Source organism: Antrostomus carolinensis, unplaced genomic scaffold (assembly GCF_000700745.2).
Source record: "Antrostomus carolinensis isolate BGI_N321 unplaced genomic scaffold, ASM70074v2 scaffold8246, whole genome shotgun sequence".
In the NCBI taxonomy this organism is placed as follows: Eukaryota; Metazoa; Chordata; class Aves; order Caprimulgiformes; family Caprimulgidae; genus Antrostomus; species Antrostomus carolinensis.
In genome coordinates, this window is record NW_010322453.1 from 27,801 (window position 1) to 51,921 (window position 24,121).

The following is a 24,121-nucleotide window of genomic DNA, read 5'->3' on the forward strand; positions in this document are numbered from 1 at the left end:
AGCAGGAAAATTGTGAAGGATGTGCAAGGCCCAAACAGAAAAGACAGTAAAACTGTAGACACAAGAGGCACAGTAAACTTCACTTGCCTTCCAAATCCTAGTTGTCTTCTCCTGTTTTTGTCCCGGAAGATCTTCAGTTATGTTCCTTATCTATTGTTGAACAAAAATATTATCATTATATTTTTTAACACTTATTATTTCATGTTCAGCCATCTAATGATTGAGACCACAGTGGTAGAATAGTTGATATATCTTCATTTGGATCTTTATATATGAAACTTGTTGTGGACCCACGCTGAACGCCATTCCTTGTTCAGTTATAAATGAGCACGTGCTCATTAACACTTGGAAGTTAGAGAAGACAAGAGGCAATGGCAGTCAAACTGCACTCTTCCACTGGTTTACCTTACCCATAATGTTCTGAGTGACCACTTATGTTGGGAACAGATTCGGAGCTGTAACTTTAAAAAAAAAAAAAAAAATTTTAGTTCCTTTGGACAGCTGTATCAGAAGTACAGGCTTGATCCTGCAGCTTCTTTGTAGCAAAACTACACCTCAAATCAAGGGCAGATTTTCTGAATAGGGACTACATAGCATGCCCACAGCATTTGGTCACTGTGAAATATGAAGCCAAGTGGAGAAATGTCATCTGGTTTCATTTCTTCTAAAATATGTTCTTCAAAGGACCTTTTCATCCTCTGAATTTGCAGTAAGAAAAAGAAAAGAGCAGTCAGACATAAATGGAGTTAGAAAGGACAAAAAGCTCATTAGAAGTATGTATTTCCTGTAAACTGTTTATTAGAGTTGAATACAGCATTTTCCAAACTGCATGGGCTACTCTCCCTGCCAGTACAGTGCAGCAGGTGCAAGAAGAGGCATGAACTAGGTTCCAGACCTGTAAGCAGCTCAGCCTTATTGCATGGTCTTGTGCCATTGCCATAAAGGAGGTAGAGTTCAGCTAAAAAAAGGCAGAGGGTTAGGAAATTTTGCTTTAACATAATCATTATTAAAATTACAGTTTGCCTTATCAGAACCTACAATTATCAGATTGCTTAGTGCTCTGAATCAATGAAAAGGGTCCAGTTCAAATGCACTTCTGACAACACTTCAGACAACCTTCTTGATGTTAAAAAGACTATTGAAAACAAGTTTTATTAATCAATGCAGTCAGCCTACGTGTCTGCTTGGTGGAACTGTCAAGTTTCCTTCTGCTATGACATTCACATTTCAGAGCTTTTGTGGAAGTGCAAAAAACCAAGTCTTTTTGCATCTGTCACCAGCAGGATGATCACCCTACACAGATCCCAGAGAGGCATTCTCATAAAAAGGCAGATGTTAGTTCTGCCCATTCCCCAGTATTTCTAGTGAGACAGCAGGAGTGAAAGGCTCCTCATTCCCAGTTTTCCAGCAACTTCCTGAAGTAACCAATTGGAACCAAGTTAGCAGTTAACCTCCCTGCTCAGGAGACTTTCACAAGTCCTAGAGTTATTTCTACAGGCACTGCAGATCCACATGGGAGGATATGGACAGCATAAGAGAGGGAGAAAACAGTGTGGAAAGCCCACTGATTTGCTTGTGTTCTTGTTTCCTTGGGCAAATCCTTTACACAAAGCAGCATTTCTTCTGTGTGCAAGTGTATGGCTAGGGCAGAATGGCGTATGGAGAGTGCAGCACTACAGCAAAGATTGCTTTACTCCCCTGGCAGCCTGGCTGGCAGCAGAGCTAACACCAGCTCCTTCAGATTTAGGATTTAACAATAATACTGTCAGCCAGACTAAGCCTTCCGAGGGACTGCCTTCACAATTATCAAGCTAAATGCTTCAACCTGTACATGCTAGAGCATCTCTTTTGATGTAAACTGAATGTGAGTTGTGGGTTGCTTTTCCTCTGAACCATTTTATCCCAATGGCAAATTATGAGCCAAATGAAAAACAATGCCTGGATGTGTTGCTCTTATTAAAAAATTACCTTTGCTTGTCCCTCCGCCCCATGGTGCTCATCTGCCAGGAACAATGGCAGCCATTGTTTTTCTAATCTCTTCTGGACGCATTGCTGAATTTCTAGCAGAACCGCTGCCGAAAGTTGATCATGAAGGATTTGTCCCCATCCTCCACCTGAATGCATTAGCTAAGCAATCCAAATACAATAACACATGACATAAACTTTTGTGTATACCAAAAGTCCTTTATCTTTCTACATCCTTGATTTAGCAAAGCAGGAGCTTAACTGTAAGCAAAGCATTTAATGCATGCTTACCCAAGGCTCACATGTACTTTTCATAAAAGAGAACAGATTACATTTGTTCCTACCTATAATAGAATACAGACTCCATCAAATAATACCCCAGCTTGACCAAGTAAATTTCCTAAGTATCAAGATATATTGGAGCACCACAGCTCAGACTCGCTGTCTGTGGCTTTACTGACATACTGAAAGAGAAAGCTGGAACAAGCCACTCTGCCTGAAAGCCATTTTTACACTTTTTCTGATCTGTGTTGTGCGTGCTCTGGCTGCGGCCTCAGATCAGGGTTTAAGAGAGATGTTCCATAAGGACAGGGGAGGAAGAGCCTAAACAGGAAGGAGGGGACCTCCCCACAATCAGAACAGAACCAGATTTCTGGCCAAAAATATAGGTAAGATTTGAGGAGATAGCTTGGGAAAAAGTTAGAGTAAAGCTGCTTATGGACTTCTGTCTCAGTAACATTCAATGTGATTGTTCTTTACAAACAGTTTTGTAACTGGTACCTGTTCTTGTTGTTCTCTGGTAGCTGGGCTGTTGGGTCCAAAGAAGTATTTTTTGTTCAAGTACTTGTTTTTAATGTCCTTAGATTTTTCCTCCCTTTTTTCTTTATCCTTGGGGGGCATCTTTCTGAACTGTTCAATATCTATCCAGCACATGAGATCCATGCTACAAATAAATTTAAACAGAATGTTATTTCAATATTGAGTTAATTTCATAAACATTCTAGGGAGTTATTAGTTTAACCACAAGCCACCAAAGCATTCAAGTCTTAAATACTAGGTCAGATGGGACTGAAATTTTATGTCATTTTTTCTTTGCTAGGACCATCTGGTTAGACTATGGCACTTGCTGAACAGGCAGATCAAACACACATCTTAGGGATCTCATTTAGGGTCCTTTCTGGGATACTCTGAAAGGAGTAACCTCCTCAATGTACCGCTGCTAAATCCAGCAGGGACTGTGAACCAGAGCCATGGTGCAGAGGTCACAGAGAGAATGAAAAATGAAACAGATGAGAATTTGAAGCAGTGTTGCAGGCTGTGAACCACCAAGAGAGTCAACACCCCCTGTTCTGCCTCCTCGTCTTATCGCCTGAAAAAGGAGTAAGGATGACAGCTGGGAACATCAGCCCCAGAAATCATCCCCTTCCTGCCCCATGCGAAGAGCTAGAGCTTAAGTCAGTCCACAGCCAAGCAAACAAAAATAATATATGGTAAATTTTGTTTCTAGGGCTTTTTGTGGGCTGCCTTTTCATAAATCATTGATTCTACTAATTCTTGCATTATTCATAGTAAGTGACAAATAATCTCCATGTGCATTTCTTGATCTATATATTGTTCATGAACATTTGAGTGTATACTATCAATTTAAGTTTGTTTTAATGGAACATGTATTAGTTTTGTTCTTCAAACCAGAGGACAGAATAAGTGACATACCTACAATTTCAGTTTAATTTATATTACTGTTTTCTGATAGTATCTTATTAGCTGAAGTTTTGTGAGCATTTTAATGAGGACACTCACTGTATTTGCAGCAGGAAGTATGAAACATTACATTCAGACAAATCTGTTTCACTTTTACATTCAGTTAATAACTGGCTTTTTCAAAGCATTAATCTATGAGTAAAACTTTCAAAAGCATCGAACTGATTTAAGAAAGATGTTCCCCTTTCAAAAGTCTTTTGAGGCCCCTACAGACCTAAGTTCTATTGAGACTGAAATTCTTTCATTTGCTAGCTCATCACAATGTGATTAAGTTCACCCAAACGCAAGCAATCCAAGTTACTGTGGTTTATGAAGTTACTCCTTGGTATCTACCTATGACAACCAATCAAATATGTCCATCCTACTTAAAAAGCAAAATATATAATCTCAAAGTGTGTTAGGTTAAACCATTTACTGTGGTGGCTTATCCTAGCACAGTCTACTTTTTCCTTTCAGCGGATCAGGAGCACATGCATAGTCAGTTAGTCTGGCCAGACTAACAAGTGGTAACCCACTAACCCAAAGTAGCACAAATCATCCTGCAATTGTGTAAATATATCCTATCTATTTAACAAAATACTAATTAATGGAATTTTATTTAGTTTCTTACTAAAATTTGTGCCCAGGTACTCAGCAGCCTGTCCTTCCTGAAACTTGGATCACTTACAGTTGGGCAATAATAGAACCACAGATTTTGATGAAGAAGCAAATGACACGTTTGTTGTTTTTTGTTGAAATTTTCCAGACCAGCTTAGTTCTAGGATCTCTTCATCTTATAGTACCATTAAACATCTTTACTATAGCATGCCAGCTGGATTTCAGAGTTACTAGGTCAGGACCCCGCTCTAAAACACTCTTTTGTGAGACTTTTTCACATGTTTTTCTTCATTATGAATTTTTACAAAAGAAAATTTCTCCATAAATTAAACATTTCTCTGCCTTGCTCTGTCACTTAAGGTGGAACTTGTCTGTGATTAACAGAGAGGCAGGAAGTCCCAGAGGCAATTCAGCATAACCTGTCCAGGACCTCATCCTAGCCAGTGACCTGTTCTCTGGCAATTCCTACCATTTCCCCAGTTAGAGAGGAACTCTATACCATAAGTCTCTGAAGTGGGGTGTGCATATCCCAGGGGGTGTGTGGGATGATTCATTGGGGATCAGGAACTTCAATAGCACGTGTATATAATTTGTAAAAAAATAAATATACATATATTCAGGGTGCATGCTCAAAAATTTTTTACTGATGGGGTACACAATTAAAAAAGTTTGGAGACCACTGTTCTAAACAACTAACTCAGAAGTCGCTTGGCCATAGGCACCCACAACATAAGAATCTCCATCTGGACTTATTACGTAGAGTCTTTTTGTAGTCAGTGAGCAGAAATAGTCATCTTTAGGAATGATCCATCCAAACCGGTTTTAGATGTTACCTTCAAAATTAGAAGAATTCTGTCCAGAAGTGTGTATTTCTGTGACTACAGAGGGAAGCTATGATGATAAGCAGAAGTGATGACATGATTGAGTTTTGGCCAGAGGAATCCTGAGCTAGATGTCCATCTCTGGACAGTTTTGAAAAATTGACCGATATCCAATCTAACATGATAGCAGTGCTCGACCACAAGCAATAGGCAATATGCAAAACATCACCTCCTTAAAGGAAGAAAGTGACAATTTAAGGACTTGCTAGCAGTTACGTAAAAACTATATTTGCCTTTTCCTAAAACAGGATAGAGATTAGTGCAGGGCTTGGGGAAAAAAAAAAATAATAAAGGTGGCAAACTCACATTTACTTCTGCTAGAACTTCTGTTTAGATCTTCATTTTTAAACAGATGGGCTCACTTTTTTAAAAACACTGCATAAACTGTGTCTGCTACAAGCTGGTACTTAATTCTGTTCAGATCAGTGCAAACAGAAAACTGCGGTTGCTCTCACACTGTCACAATATTGTGGCTGTCTCCTATTTGTACATTTTTATAACATCCAGCTTTAATTTTTTAAACGTACTAAATTGAATCTGTACTAAAAAAGATAAATTTTTACTCATTATAGTCTAATTTCTCTACTCAGGGGTTTACCACTAATCAAAGGAGAAACTGAAAGCAGAACTATAATACAAACAGGTTATGGCAGGAGAATTTTTACCCCCAAAATGTTAAGAAAATTCAGTTGTCTCAACAATGTGCATGTATATTTCATAAATATACAAACACATTTTTTAAAAAGACTAAAATTTCTGAACATTTAGATAGCCAAGATCCCCAGCAAAGATTTCTTCTGAACTTAGAAACGGGTTAAATAATAATGAAGAAACATACCCAGCAGAATGCTCATTAAGAAAAGCCCAGAACTGTTCTAACTTCTCTTTGTTGTGGATCAGGTCAGATAGATTAGGTTCTGCCAACTCTTTGGGAACTTGACGCAAGTGCTGATCTTCTTTGAGAGCGTCAGGGCAGGATGGCAGACCAGTGTCAGCAACAGTACTCTAAGGGAAGAAATTATTTCGCTTGCATAACTGCTTTTTTAATCTCTATATTTTGTTCAGTCTAATAACCCTTGCCTTAGATAACTCCTGTCTCTGTAGAACAGCTTTTTGATTGCTGAGAAAATAAATTGAGGTAAGGCTCCAGTTCTTAATCAGCTTTATTTTTATGTTTGCTTTAAACATACCAGTGTGTGCAGAGTCCATAATCAAATAAACCAATATATACCTGTAATTTACTTGAAATTGAGGTATTTGCTCAAGATTAAGGTCCCAAAACACATTCCACAGACTTCAGTGGAAACTGTCTCATTGACAAATGATACAGTGGTCTGATGTTGATGTAACTGACAGAAGACCTGTATTTGTAATTAACACAATGGTTGTCAATCATTCCCCAAAATGAATGGTAGAAATCAGACCACTTGCTTCTCCAGTCTGGCATATAATCAGTCTTTCATTGCTGATCCTCAAAGTGTTAACCCTCTCTGATAGAAAAAGAGTTTGTTTTTGTTAGTAGGTACTTGTCTTACCTCATCCTTCTTGGAACCACTCTCTTGATGCAAAGCCTGGAGCTTTCTAAAGTACACGGAGTCCAGCTGTCGAGTTTCTTCCACCAACTCCACCTAATAAAAATAATATCTTATGTCATCCCTACAGTACACATTATAGAAAGATGGAGAACTGGATGGGCACCTTGCCAGTGACAGTGGATAGAGAAGAATATGTTTGCCAGCAATGAAACTTATGTTTAGAAGACATTAGAAGTCACATGCTTGTGACAAACAATTCAATTAAAAGCTCTGGTAGAACAAAATTTTCAGATTTGCGTAGGATTACATGTAGATTTCTACAGAACACCACTAAGTAACCTAACTATATATTTAAGAAAAAACTTTGCATTTAAAAAAAATGCTGAATATATTGGGTTTATAATATATTGTGTATATTGTGTCAGACTTACTTGATTGCCTATACCAGCAAATCATACATCAAAGTGCCACTGAGAAGCAGAAAAACAAGTCTTATAACTATGACTGTCAGTGGGAAATATCAAAAAGATAGAGTGCCACAGATTTCCAGAACCGGAAATTTAAGAGAAGAAAGGTGCTATAATATCTAAAAAAAGAAAGTGAAAGCTTTCAGACTTTCAGTCTTGTCCCTTTACTTAGTTTTATACCAGGTGATGCCTTAAAATAATAAATTGTGCATGATTAGAACTCATGAAGTATTGGCATTTTTTAACTTTATTAGAATGCTTATGCATATAACTAGAGCAGTTACCTGAATCGTGCAAATGATCAGCAAGTGCATAAGGAGTAGTTTGGTGACCCTCTTGGCTGACTAAACCATGCAAATGCAGGTTTTAGGATATTTAGCAAAATTGAGACAATGTGTTATATGGATTAGCACACCTATTACAAAGATTAGAAAGCTGTGGTCTTATTATACAAGAATTTATGTGCAAGAGAGAGAAGAGAGATTTTAGATTAATTTTCATGACACTTTTGTCTAAATGTGAATACCACACTAATCACTGTGTTATCTGAATGCCTTCAGGCTTAGTGTAACTCTGTTCCACTGTTATAAAGTGCTTTTGAGTATTCTTCCCTTTAAAAGAAAACATAGTTTAAATGTAAATAGGAAAATAATTCAGAATGTTTTTCATGAAGTTTAAACAGAAAGCACATAGAGACAGGATAAGAGTCAACAATAAAAAGGAACTCTCCTGCTTTCATGTTTCGTTTAAAGATAAAAACATAGATACATACTGACCACGTCCCAAATAAACAATTTTGGACTCACCTAATTCTTGATAAAATATCTTGTTTCATTATGGGCCAAATATATCCTGCTGTATGGTAGAACAAAAAGGAAGAGTAGAGCCAGAGACTGAAGAAAATACAAAGCAGACCCTGTCTTTGTGCTGGGAAGGAGTGTGCCTAAGCATCAGCCTGCGCCTAGTACAAAGAGACTCTAGTGCCTCCTCGAACAGGTCATTTTATGTCTGTGTATTATAACTCTTCACAAACACATGTATAGTGCACTCAAAAGGGTTTAGTTCTGTTTTTTTGTGCTCTAATTAAGATGTTTGTGTTATTAGGGCACTGAGAAGTCTGCGTGTCACTCATATATCTTGACTCGTATAGGTCACTCTTGAAAAGCAAAGCATCATCTAAACTGAAAGGACAACAGATTATCCCTCCATTAACACAAGGAGGTATAAACTGACACACACATTAACTTCAAGCAAAATTTTACATTTTCAATTCCTGTGTTGGAGGAATTCTTCCATTGCTGGAAGCAGCAAAAACACTGTATTCAGAGAGTGCTCAAAAGCAGAGTCCTTTTCATACAAAAATAGTGTATGATAATACTCAGCTGAGCTGATGACTTGATTCAGTGAGGACTGGCAATAGATACAACTAGTATTGATGATACACATGGAAAATATACGTTTACGACATACTGTAAAACTATTCTCATAGAAAGTAAATAAAATTTCATATTAATGAAAGCATTGATCAATTACATGGTGTTCTGCAGGTCTTAAACAATTAGAGCTGAAATAGCGTAGAAAAAATAATTTATCTGAAAGCTTAGAAAAGATGCTGAAAAGTGAAGAGAATATTTTGCAGATGTGTTTGGATTAGTGTATTTCATTCTGGTAAGTTTTTTTCAATGTTCAAACTTTCAAAGTTTCCTAAGGAAATAAGTTTATCAGAGGATGAGAGGGAAGTTCCCCTTGTGAATTAATTAGAAGGTAGAAAATAAAAAATAAAGAAATAAATAACTTTCATGATGGGGTGGGGTTCCTATTGCAGTCTCACAGGGACCTGCACTGAAGTTGTTTTTTTGAACATTCAGAAACTATCTGGAAAAGGAGGTGAGTGAGGAGACAACAAAGTTTGCAAAATGATTCCGCAGAGCGAAAAATGAAATTGACTGTGAAGAGCTGCAGGATTTCAGGACACTTCAGCGTCTGCATGATAAAAGGGCAGCTGAATTCAACGACAATAAACATTAAGTCATTCCAGTGAGCTCCAAATTAGGGCTTTCCATTAGCTGTTATTACTTAGGAAAGAGATCTTGGAATCATTGCAGATGGCTATTAGCTTACATTTTGCACATCCACTCAAAGTTCACCAGGAGTCAAAAGGCAATTAGAATCATAGGAACAATTAGGAAAGGAGCAAAGAGCAAAACAGAAAATATGATCCTGCCACTGGCTAATCCTTAGTGCATCCAGATCTTGCGTATTGCTTGCATCTCATCAAAAGAATATAAAATAGCAGATACAGATGGAGGTGATAAGTGTAACAAAGGTAGGGAACGTCTTCTGTAAGAGGAGAGGTCAGATAGTCTAGGATTCTTGAATTTCAAAGAGATGTAATTGAAGTAGGATACAACAGAAATATGTAAAAGCGTAACAGCATTGAGAATATGACAAGAAAACAATTGTTCACTCTTCATCACAACATATAAAACTAAGGCACTACGTGAAATTATCAGAGAGGGGTTTGCAAACAAATCAAGATAAGCATTTTTTTCTCCTATTGCATGATTAAACCATGGAACCCACTCCTACAGTGTCTGAAGACATAAAATTACTGAAGACACATTTACCTAAACTCATGGGGAAAAAAAAAAACCTCATCAAAGACTATTAAACACAAAAATGTAGGTAAGACCTCTGCTTCATGAACCTCCACAGCTGCCAAGTGCTGAAGCTGGCATTACTGCTGCATGGTTTTCTGTTCTTATACTCTATTCTTAAATGTTTAATACTAGCCACCTAACAGGATTAGAAGACCATTCTCAACTTTGATTCTAGGTATCTGCTCTCCTGGTTGTTCGTATGTGCATGCATGAGATAGTATCAAAAATACACAGTACTACAAAACTTCCACAAAAGGATTTAAAAATGTTTTGCAGGGGGCACATCCATGCATGTTCTCATTACAGGCTGACAGAAGTATCAGCAGTAAGTGTTGACATTTCCTGTAAAAATGAAGATGCTTCATCTAAGGTCACAGCAGAGAAAAACAGGAACAAGAACTAACTTCCTGCTCTCCAACTCCTGATCCTCTATTATAACTTTCTCCTTCCATATCCACAAGAGATATGTTAAAGACTTGGAATTAGAAGTTTGACCTACAGCTGGTAACTCACAGGTAAGTTTACAAAGAGCAGAGAGTCACAGCATGAACCACTGCCTCCACCATTTCTTGTTCTTATTTGTCAAAAGCACAGGCAGGATTGCAGCTGTCTCCTCTGATCTGCATTAGCCTGCTCAATTCAGGCCTTCAGAGGCTTTCTGGGATTAGAACTGAGTACACCACTGAGCCACCTACTTCAGGAAGCCTGCAGGGCTGTTAGCCCTTACACAGCAGGACAGTTATCTAATAAGTGTTTGGGGCAAATACAGGTGGATCACCATATCCCATTTCCTCTTATGCTAAGCAGTAGCTACACTTTAGTTCTGAACACCAAGAAATACTCAATACAGTTAATATGGACCTAGAATCACTGTACCAACACTCTAGAAACACAGCTTATTTTGTGCTTATCATTAAAAACATAGAAGGCTGTGGCCAATCCATCACAAGAAAATTAATTTTCATCAATGGCAAGATTGCAGAAATATTACACTTCCTAAGTGCAAAGAGAAATTTTGCCATAGCAAAATGCATTCCTCACTAATTCACAGACCAAGGGGCCTATGAAGCCTGCACCCTCCTTTCTGATAGGAAGTTTGCTCTCCACAGGAAGTTCAGACGTAAAAAGGAGTGGGTGAGCAAAACATTCCATAATACTCCTCCCTTATTGACTATAAACGTAACAGAGTTGCATATGAAGGCTCCTGTGATTTTCTTCCCCAACGTAAGAATTTTTCATGGTGTCTTCCAGATCACTTACCTTTCCAAAAGTGTACCTGTCTGCTTCCACCATCTTCATCCATGGTTCTAGCAGAACATCCAGGATATATTCTTCTGCTGGGTCAAAAAGATCCTCAAAAGCTGGGTCAATTTTCTGGTGAATCATGTTTTTCTTACTCTGATGAAGTCCAATATCCATACTGGCAGATGGGGCAATATAAGTTGCATAAAGGAACTATGATAAAACAGAGGAAAACTGCTTCTTAGCCATCATCCATTCCGATGGTCACAGTCACAGAAGGACTTAATGCATATTTTTCCTCCACTGCCCTACTGTATATTCTAAACATATATCTAATTATACCTGCCTTGTTGTTACTAGTATTACTATTTTGTCCTAAATTCAGATATTGCCAAAACTAACCTTCCTGCCATTTTTGCTCATACTTGTTAAAATGGGTAAATCATAAAATAATGCTTATTGTCATTTTTGCTTGGATATATTTGGCTGATTCTTAGTTAGATTCAGATAACCACAATCATTAGAGCAACTGCACTTTTTATGAAGTCGCTTTGTTTTACAAAGAATGTGCTGGGCCAACTTGTGAAGGAATCTTACTTCTTCTGAATAGAAGGGAAATTGTAAATTTAGGGTTAAAATTAATGAAAAATTGTAAGATTTAATTCTGTGTGGAGATTTCCTTGCACAGTTCTTTGATATCAGTGAGACTCCATCATGGTACAGGATCTGTAACAGGAGTTACCACTGCACAACTGAGGTCTAAATCCTTATCAAAACAAGGGTTACAATATACTTTTTTATGAAGCACAGTGTTTGCTATTCAACACATAGAAACAGAAGAAAGCTGAACCTGGAGAATGTTTCCTTCTCACTAGCAGCTCATTCTTGAAGCATAGAGTAATTTTTTTTATTTCAAAGGATTTTTTTTTTTTCAAAAACAGTCCCCTAAGTCAAATTCTTGTTTTTCAGATATTTTGTAAATTGATATGAAAAAGAACATTCAAAACTCAGAAAAAAACACTTTCTTCCAGGAATATCTTGGACAAAGATATTCCAGAATATCTTTCTAATACATCATGATTCTGACTGCGGCTAGGAACTCAAGTGAAAAAGATGCTGTCATAATAAATTTCACATACTTATCAATGTTTTATCTTCTTTGTATTGTCAAAGTCTAACTAATTTTCAAACATATGGTCAGGGGATCTGATTAGTAGCATAAATCAGAATTTCTCTCTACAATGATGCTAAAGAGCACATCCTCACTATTTATTATCACTCAGTTTTGACAATGAAGAACGAAAGTTTCTGATGATTCTAATTTTCCTTATGCTGCTAAAATCCAGCTGTAACTAGCAGATGTACAAAGCACTAGAAAATAAGAAAATAATACATTTACTCTGTGTTCAAGCAGTAATAAAACACTTGTTTAGATTTCAAGCACGGTGGAAGAATGTTTGAGTACATTAAATAATTACATTTCTGTTTGTTTTAAATGAAATTCTGATTTATTAGACTCATTCTTTCAAACAGCAACAGTATCAGGCTACATCCCCATTATTTTGGACCTTAACAACTTGAAATGGACCTTTTAGACTCTCCTAATAACAGGTCTCTGAGGAATAACAGGGCTACAATGGCTGACATCCATCCCTCAATTAGATCTTGTTATAATTACTATATTTACTGCCCATGCAGGATTCCACCCCCTTTCTACATAGATCTAATCACTGAAAACAAAGATGGTTTGTGGCTATTGTGGCCCACATTAGCAGTTCAATAAGGACACCCAGGTGTGATGGTAAGGTCAAAGAATAAGGACATCCACAGGAAGAGTCCTAGCTCAAGAACCAGGCCACATTTATCCCAAATTATTCCCTTCTCAGCAAAACCCCAAATAAATTTAGATTTAACAGAGACAGCATTAATTAGATTCATAGTGATTTCAAAGGGTGGAAGCCATTTTGAAGAACCCTAACACTAGTAAAGTTACAGTTACATCATACTCTCGTCTCATCCAAAATGTTTTATATATGAAATAGCCAAATTAGAAAGGACCAGTCCAATGATATAAAGATGTGATACCTTTAAAAACAGGCTCTTTAAAGAGTGGTTAACCATTTTATTCATCATTAGGGCTATATTACTCCACCTGTTATGACTCATAAAACAACACCACAAGGGATCTGTAAATTGGTGAAAAGGGTCCAAAATAGGTCCTCAATATTTTAACACACAAATGGCTGTTCATTTTTAGCATAGTTTTAAGAATAAAATCAAAACAAACACTCCACAACTTTCTTGGGCGGAACTATTCTTTCCCCTGTGATTTTGCATGAAATGGGTTAAGTACATTTGCTGCTCTTCTTTAGAGCTGACAAAAAATATCAGCCTACAGAGTCAGAAGTTGCCCAAACTAAGGAAGCTTTGGCCAAAAACTATTGTCAATCTGCTCATATAAACACTGTAGTAATATATTGCCATATTAAGAACTGCCTTTGCAGGCTGCTCTACCTGTAAAAGTGTTCCAAGTCCTGTATAATTTCACATGCAAAACTAGGACATAGTAAAGGCAGACTTTCCACCCTCCGCCCCCATCAAGAAACAATAGTTAGGGTTGGTAATAAATGTGAAGCAGAAATTTAGAGGTGGTTAAGCTAGCTATGGGGGTGCACTTTTCCAAATTCAAAGGACCAGACTCTCAGTGCTGTAATCAGGATGGCCTTTTCTCTTTTGAAGGATGCAGATTTATAGTGTTTGAGGATTTGTGCAATGACATCTTTTTTTAAATTCTTGTAAGAATCCATTGCTATGGGATTTGACCCACCAAGTAAAAAGATAGCATCACAAAGTGGCAAAGTGAATGTATGCATTTGCAGATAGGGAAGAAATGAGAAGGGGCTTTCATCCCTGTGTCCCTTGCTGAGGGTTCAGGCACATCTATAGACCTGCACTGATTTGAATGTGAGAACTGCAGGAAAACCAAATGCGAAGAGCTTTAGACATGCCAAAAAAAGAGGAAAAGTGTCTGTGTTCATAGCCTTCAACACTGGGCAATGAACTTAGCAAGATATAGAGAGAAATACACTGTAACCTTTAAAAAGGAATATTCATAGCTTTTTTTGATTCCTATGTCATGGAAGTCATGTTGTGGTTTTCTGAATATCATTGGAATAATGAAACTGTTGTATTAGCTAAGTCTCCTAAAGGATCAACAGGAAAAAACTACATTAACTTAAAGTTTATAAAATTGACACAAAAATCTTAAGCATGTGACATCAAGTGCAGAGCGTATTCCATTTATTCAATGTTTTATTCCTTCTGTAAAACAGAAAGAATTTTCCTACCTACCAGCTATACATTTTCATATAAATGTATTAGAATAAGTGATTAATTGAACCCAAAACCCTATCTGGAAATTTGGTCAGAGTTTGCATCTTGAAATTACTTGTAATGGCACAAATCTAAAGATATGAAATGCTTAGGAAATTCAGATTAAGACTTTGGCCTCATTTATAACTTTCCAAATCAGGGACTTTTCAGGTCTTGAGTTTTGTTGTGTATTCATCCCCAGATGAGAAGGCTTTGACAAGCAATCTCAGAATGACTAGAGTGAAGCAAGAAACATGAAAAAGATGTAAGTCCAAATGCTTTGTATTGCTGTCCAAAGGCAGGGATACTGCTCTGGTCTAAACGAGGGGCTTGTGCAGCTGCTTGACAGAATCACACAGCAGAAGAATACAATGCACTGGCTGGTCTTAAATGGAAAGGCTAAACTGCCTTAACCTCCATCATGATGTTCCACTAGCATAAATCTTGTGTCTGACCCTAAAAGTTCACAGTAATGATAACTCCCTTTATCTAAATTGATTCTAGTGTTAAAAATATTGTACTTCCCGTAACTGTATTAAATTTTCTAACTCTAAATCACTAATTTTTAATCAAAAACTACAATATGTGTTTCCTTATTGCTTTTCTTTCATTATTTATTTTACACTCCTGTGTGTATGTTTATAGTGAATAACCATATGTGTTCCTGGATGATTGTTGGTACTCATCATCTCTCTTATCTGTCAGATTTCATTCTCACTACCTCTCATCCAGTTTCTTTCCCTGGATGAATGAATATACACCTTGGAATGCATTTCCTTACTCTATCATAAAGCTGAGAGAAAAATGCCTAACAAATGAAACAATGAGTAGCAGATACACAGCAATCCAGGTTTGCTCTTGTTTCTAACAGGAAGCAGGCAGAACACCTATACAATACTCTGGATGTCTCTTTCTGTAATAAATAGTAAAATACATACGACAATCTGTTGCACAAATCTGATCCACATTCTCTTAGGAGTATTTGGAATGACTATCTTACTGTGCCAAAGGTGAGTGCAGAAGTTGGGAAGGCATCTCTTCCATAAGCAGACCCTGTAGATTGGATACAGCTTGACTCTTTACCGTGTTCCAATGAAAGCAAGAATCATTTTTGTGCAGCCTTAAAAGGCAAGCTTGAGAATGATACCAAATGTTGCAGCACATGTGTTGATTTGTTATGTTACATTTCAGCTGTTAGTTATGCTAATGGAACAGTTTCACATATTTCGTTTTGATGTATTTACTTTAATGGCTATGTGTATGTAGCTCTCTGCAACTGCCTGGTAACACTGATTGTACGATGTTCTGCTGTCACCACCAGGCCAGCACTGGAAATAAGACAAGTGAAAAAGACCCGGGTCTTAATTTTTAGCCATACAGCCACTGCAGAAAGAGAAAAAACTGATGTTAAATGAAAGCAAATTGAAAATCATCACGGACAGTTTGGCTTGCAACAGCACATGTCAGAAAATGGTTAACTTGCATGCCTGTTGTGATCAGGGTTCCTAGCCACACACAGGCCTGGGCAGATACAGGAGACAGTCAGTCTTAACGACACAGTCAGTTGCCCTCAGCCTCAGGTCGTAAGTAGAGCTGGAGGGGAAAACAACTAGATAGGGTAGCAGTTCAAGTTAGCCAGTGTGTGACAGGAGAGAGGGAGGAATCCGTGCCTCGGCCTCTGCTTGGAGTTTCTGTACAAATAACACTGATTCATGAGAGAATTCTGGACAAATATGCAAAGTTCTGTCATTCGTCCCGGTAAAACCTCCAAATAGGAAAAGAAGACAAAATCGAGGAAGTCCAGATGCTCAGTAACATAAGCCATACAAAGAGATTATTCTCCACCACTCTCTACAAATATTTGTTCCAACAACATGTGAAGTAGCTTTGCTTTATTACAGCATATATTGAAATATGCAGATAGGATGTACTCCTACACAAGGTTTACAGAGGAAAAACAGACCAAAGTTTCACTAAGTGATTTTAAAAGTTCCTTGGAGTCCTTCTAATGATATCACACTGCTGCAGCCTCCTTTCCTGGCAGTATTGAACTATTCTTCAGTCAGTGACAGCTATCGGCACCCGTGTGATGAACCAGTTCACTTTTGTTTTATTCCCTGACTTAAAGTGCATGCTCAGTTAAGACTGCTCATTTACAGGAAATATCAGTTGTGCTTGACAGTATATAAGGGCCTAAGATAAATGGGGGGGATGACAACTGTGAAAAGAGCATAATGATGCCCTGACAATCAGAAAAAGAAAAACAAGACTGACAACTGAAAGATCCGTTTTCGTTACTAAGGTCATTATCTGAGGTCTGGACTATGAGCCCTACAATTCTAACCCACACAGGAGACGGAAGGAAAGGTACAGCACAATTAGATTATTTAGAAAAAATATTATCTCTGATGTTGACACTAAGACAGTTTCCAAATATGACACAGAGTAGCAAAGGGGAGTTAGGTAAACTGAGTATAATAGATAAAACTGGGAACAGACAGCAAATCCTACAAAACAAACTATGCATGTTTAACATTTAAATCAAGAAATTCCATGGAAACAATCCAAAGAGCTTCTTTTATTGTCCACAACCCAGATTTACTTTGGTGTGGGTTGTCAAGATTTGGAAACTTTTCTACTTTCCATCTTCTTTTTAGTCTTTACACTGAACAAATGTATTTGTGAATGGAAAACACATTATTTACAACTTACTTGAGCTTGCTTGCATATTTTAAAAGGATGAAGAGTTTCTTGGTAGAAAAGCTGATGATAAGCCTGTAGGTCAAACCAAAAGTACGCACTGTTCTTCCACAACTAGATATGAAAAATATTGTAAGTTATTGCTATCCAAATATCACAGCTTTATAAAAGGTTGACTTTCCAATGCAAGTAATTATTTAGCTCCTTGGGGTCATCATAAATCAAGCTCAATTTAAGATGGATTTAATCTTCTGTTGCATACTGGCAGAAGGACAACATATTTAATGGTATCGTCTCTGTGATACTATATCTTTTATTGTATCCTTTATGCATAATTGGCCATTAAAATCGTTAAGCTGTAGTTTACATTTGAAGAGTAACCATGTTTCAGTGGCATAAAGCCAGCACTAAAGAAGAAATGCTGATAATGGACATGCAGAATTTGTGCCACGATGAAATAGCATTTTGCAGCAATAACCAAAACAATTAAATACTGTGTACTTGACATATGTTACTGGGGCTATCATTGCATTTTTATTACATGCGTTTCTGAGGCACAAAGTCTTGGCCTCACTGCATAAATTCAAACAAACATCAAAAGATCTTTCAGAAGAAGGAGACTAGATCTTTCCCCAAGTCCTTGGTTTTGATCATGTGCTTATGGGGTTTGAATGTTAAAAATACCCTGAAACCCCCATTGTTGTACAATAAAGAAAGTGTTCCAAAAAGATAGGAGCAAGGAACTTTGCTCCACAAACTGTAGGCTGCCAGACCTGGCATATGAGTGAAATAGGCTCTGCAGTTGTAGACAAATCCTTAAGGAAAAAATTTTCAAAGGAGGCTGGCACCTGCAAAGTCTAGATGACATGTGGGTGAGTGCCTATCTCCAATGAAAAAATAAGTTACTTTTCTTTAGATTTCTATCTATACACATTTAACACTTTTAGCTGAAGGTATTCAGTTTTGGAAACTTTGGCTCTTGCCTTCTGGTAGCCAAAGGCATTTCCAGCTACTGCTGCTGGATTCTGAGTTGTGCCAGCGGTGAAACAGATGTCCATCTTGATTGCATTCAAATCTCCCCTAAAGACTCAATTTTTCTGCAAAGCCACTAAACACTGACTCAGATTCATAACTTGTTCCAACCAATCCTCAATTTACACCCAGCAGTGAATGATGGATCTGCTGACTGCAGAGAAGAAATAGTGTTATGTTTCTCAGAAACCCAAGAAGCTTCATGGAAGCAGAACGTTTTTAAAACATCAGAGATTTTGGACATCACTAACCCAACAAGTAAGAAGGAGGTAGATTATCATGAGTAATAGCGTAGCAGATTTTCCATCTTTTTAATAAATGTTTTTGTGGGTTAAGACCTCATTTTTTCTGCCAAGTTAAAGGCTAGTTTTTAAAAATGATTAGTCTTTTTTTATCCCTGATGGTACAATCAGATTTCCAATAGGTCTGAGACAGTTACGATCTGACAGCTTGGTTAAGACCTGTCATTAGTTTGAATATACACATGAACAGTTTATTGTTGTTGAGGGATTGGAGTCTCACAAGTAATAATTCATCCAGTCATCAATCTTTTTTTCTCCATTTTTTTTTTTTTCAGTCTGGCTGCCCTCTGTAACTTGGCATTCAGTCAGTTGTGGACTAAATTATCACAGAGTAGGAAAATGCTCATACCTTATTCCCTGACTTCTCACAGAAGTGTGTGAAGTAGTATCCTGCTCTGTTCTCCAAATAAAGACACTGCAGCATGCTTTCCATACTTGATCCCCCTAAGACAACATTGCCTGCAGGACTTTTCCCCTAGACAAATAAAATATAGTTATATAGCAAGGAATAACAGGCTTTCATTATTTTCAAATGTCAGTACATTGCAATGGAGGGCCATGCAGTGTGTTCAATTAGTATCTTCATCCCAAGAAATTAGACTCCATTTTGTACTACGTATGCAATTGATCATAGCTCTCCATACAATTTTCCCACTAAATATTAACATCCAATGGAATAAGCCTATGGCTGACGGCATGTAGAGTAGCAAAATGACCATAGCATCCCTTAGGTGGTTCCTCAATACTTGAAATGGGAAAATAAATCTGACCTTAATTCTATCACTAACTCTTTAGCTTTGAATCCGGGGAATTCAAATGATACTAAACCATATCACTCAGCTGTCAAAAGTTGTCTCAGCTCAGGCTACTGTGTTTTGAACCAACAGAAGTTAACAGGTGGTTATTTGGTCAGGCCTAAAAACAATTAACTATCATGGAACAAAAGATATGTCTCCTGGGGTTACACCACTGACATCGGCATCAGAATCATGAGCGTTTTAGGGGAGAGGAAATCCATACCCCTTACCATGGCTAGCTCCTGGAGCATTTAAGGAAGAATACATCCATTTTGACAATGCTCACAGAGAAACGAGAGGACAGTACAAACTAGTACATTAGTTTCTGATGATGACAAGAGAGAAACTTTGGCTGACTTGTCTCTGATAACAGAAGTGGGAGCAGATGAGTGTGGTGGCTGACAACCAGCTTCTTTCCAAACAGTAGCAGGGATGGAGAAGGGCAGGAGGAAGCCAGACTTCTGAAGCAGAGCAGGAAGATCCTACTCCCCAGTATGAAGTTAAACTATGGATCCTGCATTCCCCTTTGCATCATATTTGTGATGGCAAATTGTGTGGTCCTGACTGTAGGTTCCAGTCTAGCCCTGTAAGTATAAATGGTCGGTATTTTCCTTCCTTAGCCAGAGGGAAACTCTGCATGATGAAGGTATATAAAAACTAATAGCTCATGGCTTGAACATTTCCTTAATATAAGTTTCTAACTGCAAATGTTCCCTAATTTCAAAGACTAGCTTTTTCTTCTGTCAAAATTAATAAAGAAGTAAAATTCTTTTAGTGAAGTGATAAAGTATGATTTTGAAGTGAAAAACAATCATGCACAAATGATCAGCAAACTCCATGCATATGTAAACAGATCCAGATTTCACAATATGGGGGGTTTTTTCAGTTGTGAGGGCATGGGTATCAAAACCTCCATGAAACAGTAGGCTGTTTCAAGACTGTTCCACAAACGTGAAAAGTTTAGAATATATTTTAAATTGTCAAATCCTGTCATCTCTCGTGTTCGATTTGTCAGCATTTTAGCAGTTATTGAGAAAAGGCTCTTCTGTGAAGCCTGTCCCTCCTCAGGTTTGCTGGATTGAGGGCCTGCTTAGCAGGCAATAATTCAACAAAGAAAAGAATGAAGTACACAAGGAATAAATAGGAATTGCACATGTGAAGAATTTTCCTCTTATGAATTTTACTATTTTAATGACTTTCTAGGGCAGAGTCAGTTTTCACTGTAAGTCTGGTATACTTTCCTAGGCAGCAATTCCACTGAAGCATTTATCCAGTGAGTTTTTCATAACAGCCCACTGAACACATGGTCACAAGATCAACACTTTCTAGTGAAAATAAACCTCTGTATGTGCCATGATTTCCTATCAAATAGGTGACAGATACCACACAGAAAATGCTGATTTTCTGATTATACCTCTGCATATGGCATTGACATTCATATAATCAAACCAATTTCTCCCCATCATTGACTACTTCCCCTTTAATACTACAGAATAAAGTGTTCTGACCCGTGATTCAAGACAACTAAATTTTCAAGCACTACTTACCAGGAGCAGCTCAGCATAGGTATACTTTCTATGACACTGGTATTTTGAGTCTTCGGTGTCATCCAAAGCTGAGCAACGAATCACATCTCTGCTCACTGACTTTGGCCTGGATCCACAAACAAACAAAATGTTCAATACCTATGTAAGAAAAAACTAGACTGCTTATGAAATAAAGAGCTAAGAAGTGGCATGAAAGAGGTAGAATGACATAATGAACAGTAGAGGAAAAAGTATGTGGAGTTCAAATTGATAATAAATGTAAAAAAATGTAGAGGAATACTTTTTCATGTGGCACTGTGGAAATCATTGACATAGCATATCTTTGAGGGCAAGTGCTTGAGACAGGTTAAAAGGATACTGTCTTGTATATAGAGAGTATCAATGATTATACAAGAGAGGGTAAAATATCTGTATTTGGAGAAATAAACCCTTTTGTGTTGTGGTACAAAAAAATTAGAAACTAATCAGCCAGGGAGGAATTCTCCATGCACGCAATCTGTACCAGAACTGTGCTTCACTAAGCAGATTATTATATGAAAGAAAAGCATTAATGAAAAGAGCAGGATCTAAAAGCCTTTCATAAATATTGGAGGTATATTGGTGAGCAGAAAGGCATACAGGGAACTTTTGTACTTACCACTTTCTACTGCTAGAAATTACATCCCTTTGGGAACTCTGACTTAATGGCAGGGTTGGTGATCTTAATGATCCCTTCAAAGAGAAATTTGGTGTAGCTGGTTTTAATAAAGTTGTTGGTGAGCTTGTTCTACTTTTCTAAAAGATATAAGAAAAATAAGGCAATTCCGATTATTTTTCCACCTTTGTGTTTTCTTAACATGTTCTCATCAGCTGCTCAAATACATTCGAGGGTTTTCAGGACCATTTTGCCTTGTCAATCACAATATGTAAAACTGCAGATTTCAAAAAGTTTCTCTAAATATCTTGCAATATTTTTCAGCACACCTTAATAACCACTATAGCTTAAAAATTACAGTTTAAACAGGTAGAAATGTTCCGTGCACTCTGTATAGAATTACAGAGGATATCAGGTGAAGAGCATGTGAACATATTTTGTGAATCTTTACTAAGGTTACCTTAACTAGGTTCCTATAAACCAGGACTGTAAGGCAGGTACAAACACCCAGACTGAGAGAAATGGGGCATTCTGCCACACCATCACTAACTTACTTTGAACAAAATCATGCTATGACTTTTTGGAGATGCCAGTTGCATTCAGAGTGTCCTCAGAAATTCGCCCAGAGCTGCTGCTCTTTCTAAGCTATTGCAAACACAGTGGTCCAATGGTCCATCAGCTGATTCTGTGAGGTTCATGGGTGCCAGGTCATAGCTTTCTTCAAGTACTGAACAAAATGGGGGCTAGAAAGCCTGCAGAGTTAGGATCCTGTCTGCCTGACCTACACTAGTCCTGGGTCATTAGCACACCCTGTGAAGCCAGAACTGGTCTCTGTAAGAGGCAGCTGCTTCTGGCTCCCATTCCCGCTGTGATCAGCAGGTATCTGGCTCCTGCACCAAGCCTCTTCTGAACAGGAAATCTGTCCCACTGTTTTTCCTCCATTACCTCCATGAATTAGATTTTTTTAAAAATATAATTGTAGTCTAAAACTATCCAACTCAAAGTAACAGAGGTGTGTGTGAACAGATCTGTGGTATAGCCCATCCAGTTCTTAATACTGGAACCACAGTCTCAATTCATGTTCTCCAAGCACCTTCTGTCCTGAGGCTTAACACAGTGTTGTTCAAAACCTGCAGCTTTCATTGCAGTCATCTCATATTCAGGCTTTCAAGGAAGAGCAGAATCAAAACTGAACTGGCCACCTGCAAGCTACACTCTGTGAAAGGACAGATCTGTGTTGCGTGGCTAATGGTCCTCAGCAGAAAGCAAAAATCATGTGTAGCTGATTAAAGGACTGTGGTGACAGAAAATGAGCAGAACTCTGCCATTTTTACAAACCTAAGAGGTAGATTCAGGGTAACTGCAGTGAAGTTGTAAAAAATACTCTAGATTAAGATAAGATTAGTTGAGGGGCAGAATCTGCACTGCCAGATCCTTAATCTTGCAGTTCTGACAACTTTGAGCTAAAACATCTATCCAACAGACTTATGAAATAGCTAGGATGTAACTGAGAAGATAATTTAACTCAATTTATAGCAACCTGTTGCATAAAGTATAGTAAAATTTTGCTGCATTTTTATACACAAACATCTGCAACAGGCAACCATACTAAAACATGGTTCTTAGCAACCAAGTACCATATTCTTGTTCCATTGAATTCAAGGAGTTTTATCATTATTTTTGATGGGGCAAGGCTTTGTTTTTCAATGTTGTGATCCTACCTACCTGAGGAACGGAAGGTGGTATCCTAGGTATGCAAGACTTAGGTGTCAATGGTAGCAATGATACCATTTGTGGAAAAGGATCAATGTCCACCCTTGGTCTCTCATGGCACGTGTGCCACAGCTTCAGTTTTGCACTGGCAGTTTCTATTGCTGTTGAATGAGCGACACAAAATCTGGGACCCCTAGGAAAAAAAACCAAAATGAATACATAGAACTTTCCCAAAATAAATAAGTACTGGGTTATTTGGCTTGTTTTTTTCTTTCCCATGATGTTGTTTACTGTTTCAAGAAACAGTGCTATATGCACCCAGAATTAAAAATCAGTTAGTATTAATGTTTAGACGTTGCACTCTTCCAAATCTAAAATCAAGCTACACGTAAACGAACTCAGGTTGCAAATTCCACACCATTACATAGTTGCCTTTGTATGAGTCTGCAGTAGGATATGCCACATCCATCCTACAGCAAAGAATAGGAAAGGATTGTAGATCACAGGACATAGACCATAAGTCTCATGAGGATCCATAGCAAAGTTCACAGTTGACGGTGTTTATGCCTGCGATTTGTTAATCCCCCTTGGGGAGAAGAGAAGACCTTAAAAAATTTAGCTTATGTTTTGGAAACAAGTTAGAATTTGTATCCTCGCTTAAGCTGTCAATATGTAAAAGGCATTTTGTATGACAGGCACTGAACAGTAAAGTCTCAGGGTAAAATTCCACATAGATGTATACACAGAGCATCCTCCAAAACTTGAGAAGGGCAATAGGGGGAATAGGTTAGGACAGAATTAACCTTCTGGGCCTGAAGGAGTTTCTCTACCCTGCAGCCTAGAGTTTAGTTGAATGGTATCCAAGGCAACTATATACAAAGTAGCTCAGATGCTGTGGCAGTAAAATAAGTGCTCA

At 37.8% G+C, this 24,121-nt stretch overlaps 1 protein-coding gene across 1 annotated transcript in view; it reads right to left on the reverse strand.

Annotated features, from left to right (window-relative positions):
• Positions 1-24,121, reverse strand: part of RGS22 (regulator of G protein signaling 22) — a gene marked incomplete at its 3' end in the record, with an annotated part of 61,034 nt that overhangs the window by 13,075 nt on the left and 23,838 nt on the right. The window contains exons 11-21 of the mRNA XM_029085513.1: positions 23,218-23,398; positions 21,496-21,569; positions 20,859-20,964; positions 18,864-18,989; positions 17,193-17,294; positions 11,127-11,321; positions 6,740-6,832; positions 6,043-6,209; positions 2,746-2,908; positions 1,969-2,127; positions 88-150 (exon numbers count right to left, since the gene is read on the reverse strand). Of these exons, the coding sequence (XP_028941346.1) occupies positions 88-150; positions 1,969-2,127; positions 2,746-2,908; positions 6,043-6,209; positions 6,740-6,832; positions 11,127-11,321; positions 17,193-17,294; positions 18,864-18,989; positions 20,859-20,964; positions 21,496-21,569; positions 23,218-23,398 (1,429 nt within the window). The remainder of the gene's footprint in view (positions 1-87; positions 151-1,968; positions 2,128-2,745; positions 2,909-6,042; positions 6,210-6,739; positions 6,833-11,126; positions 11,322-17,192; positions 17,295-18,863; positions 18,990-20,858; positions 20,965-21,495; positions 21,570-23,217; positions 23,399-24,121) is intronic.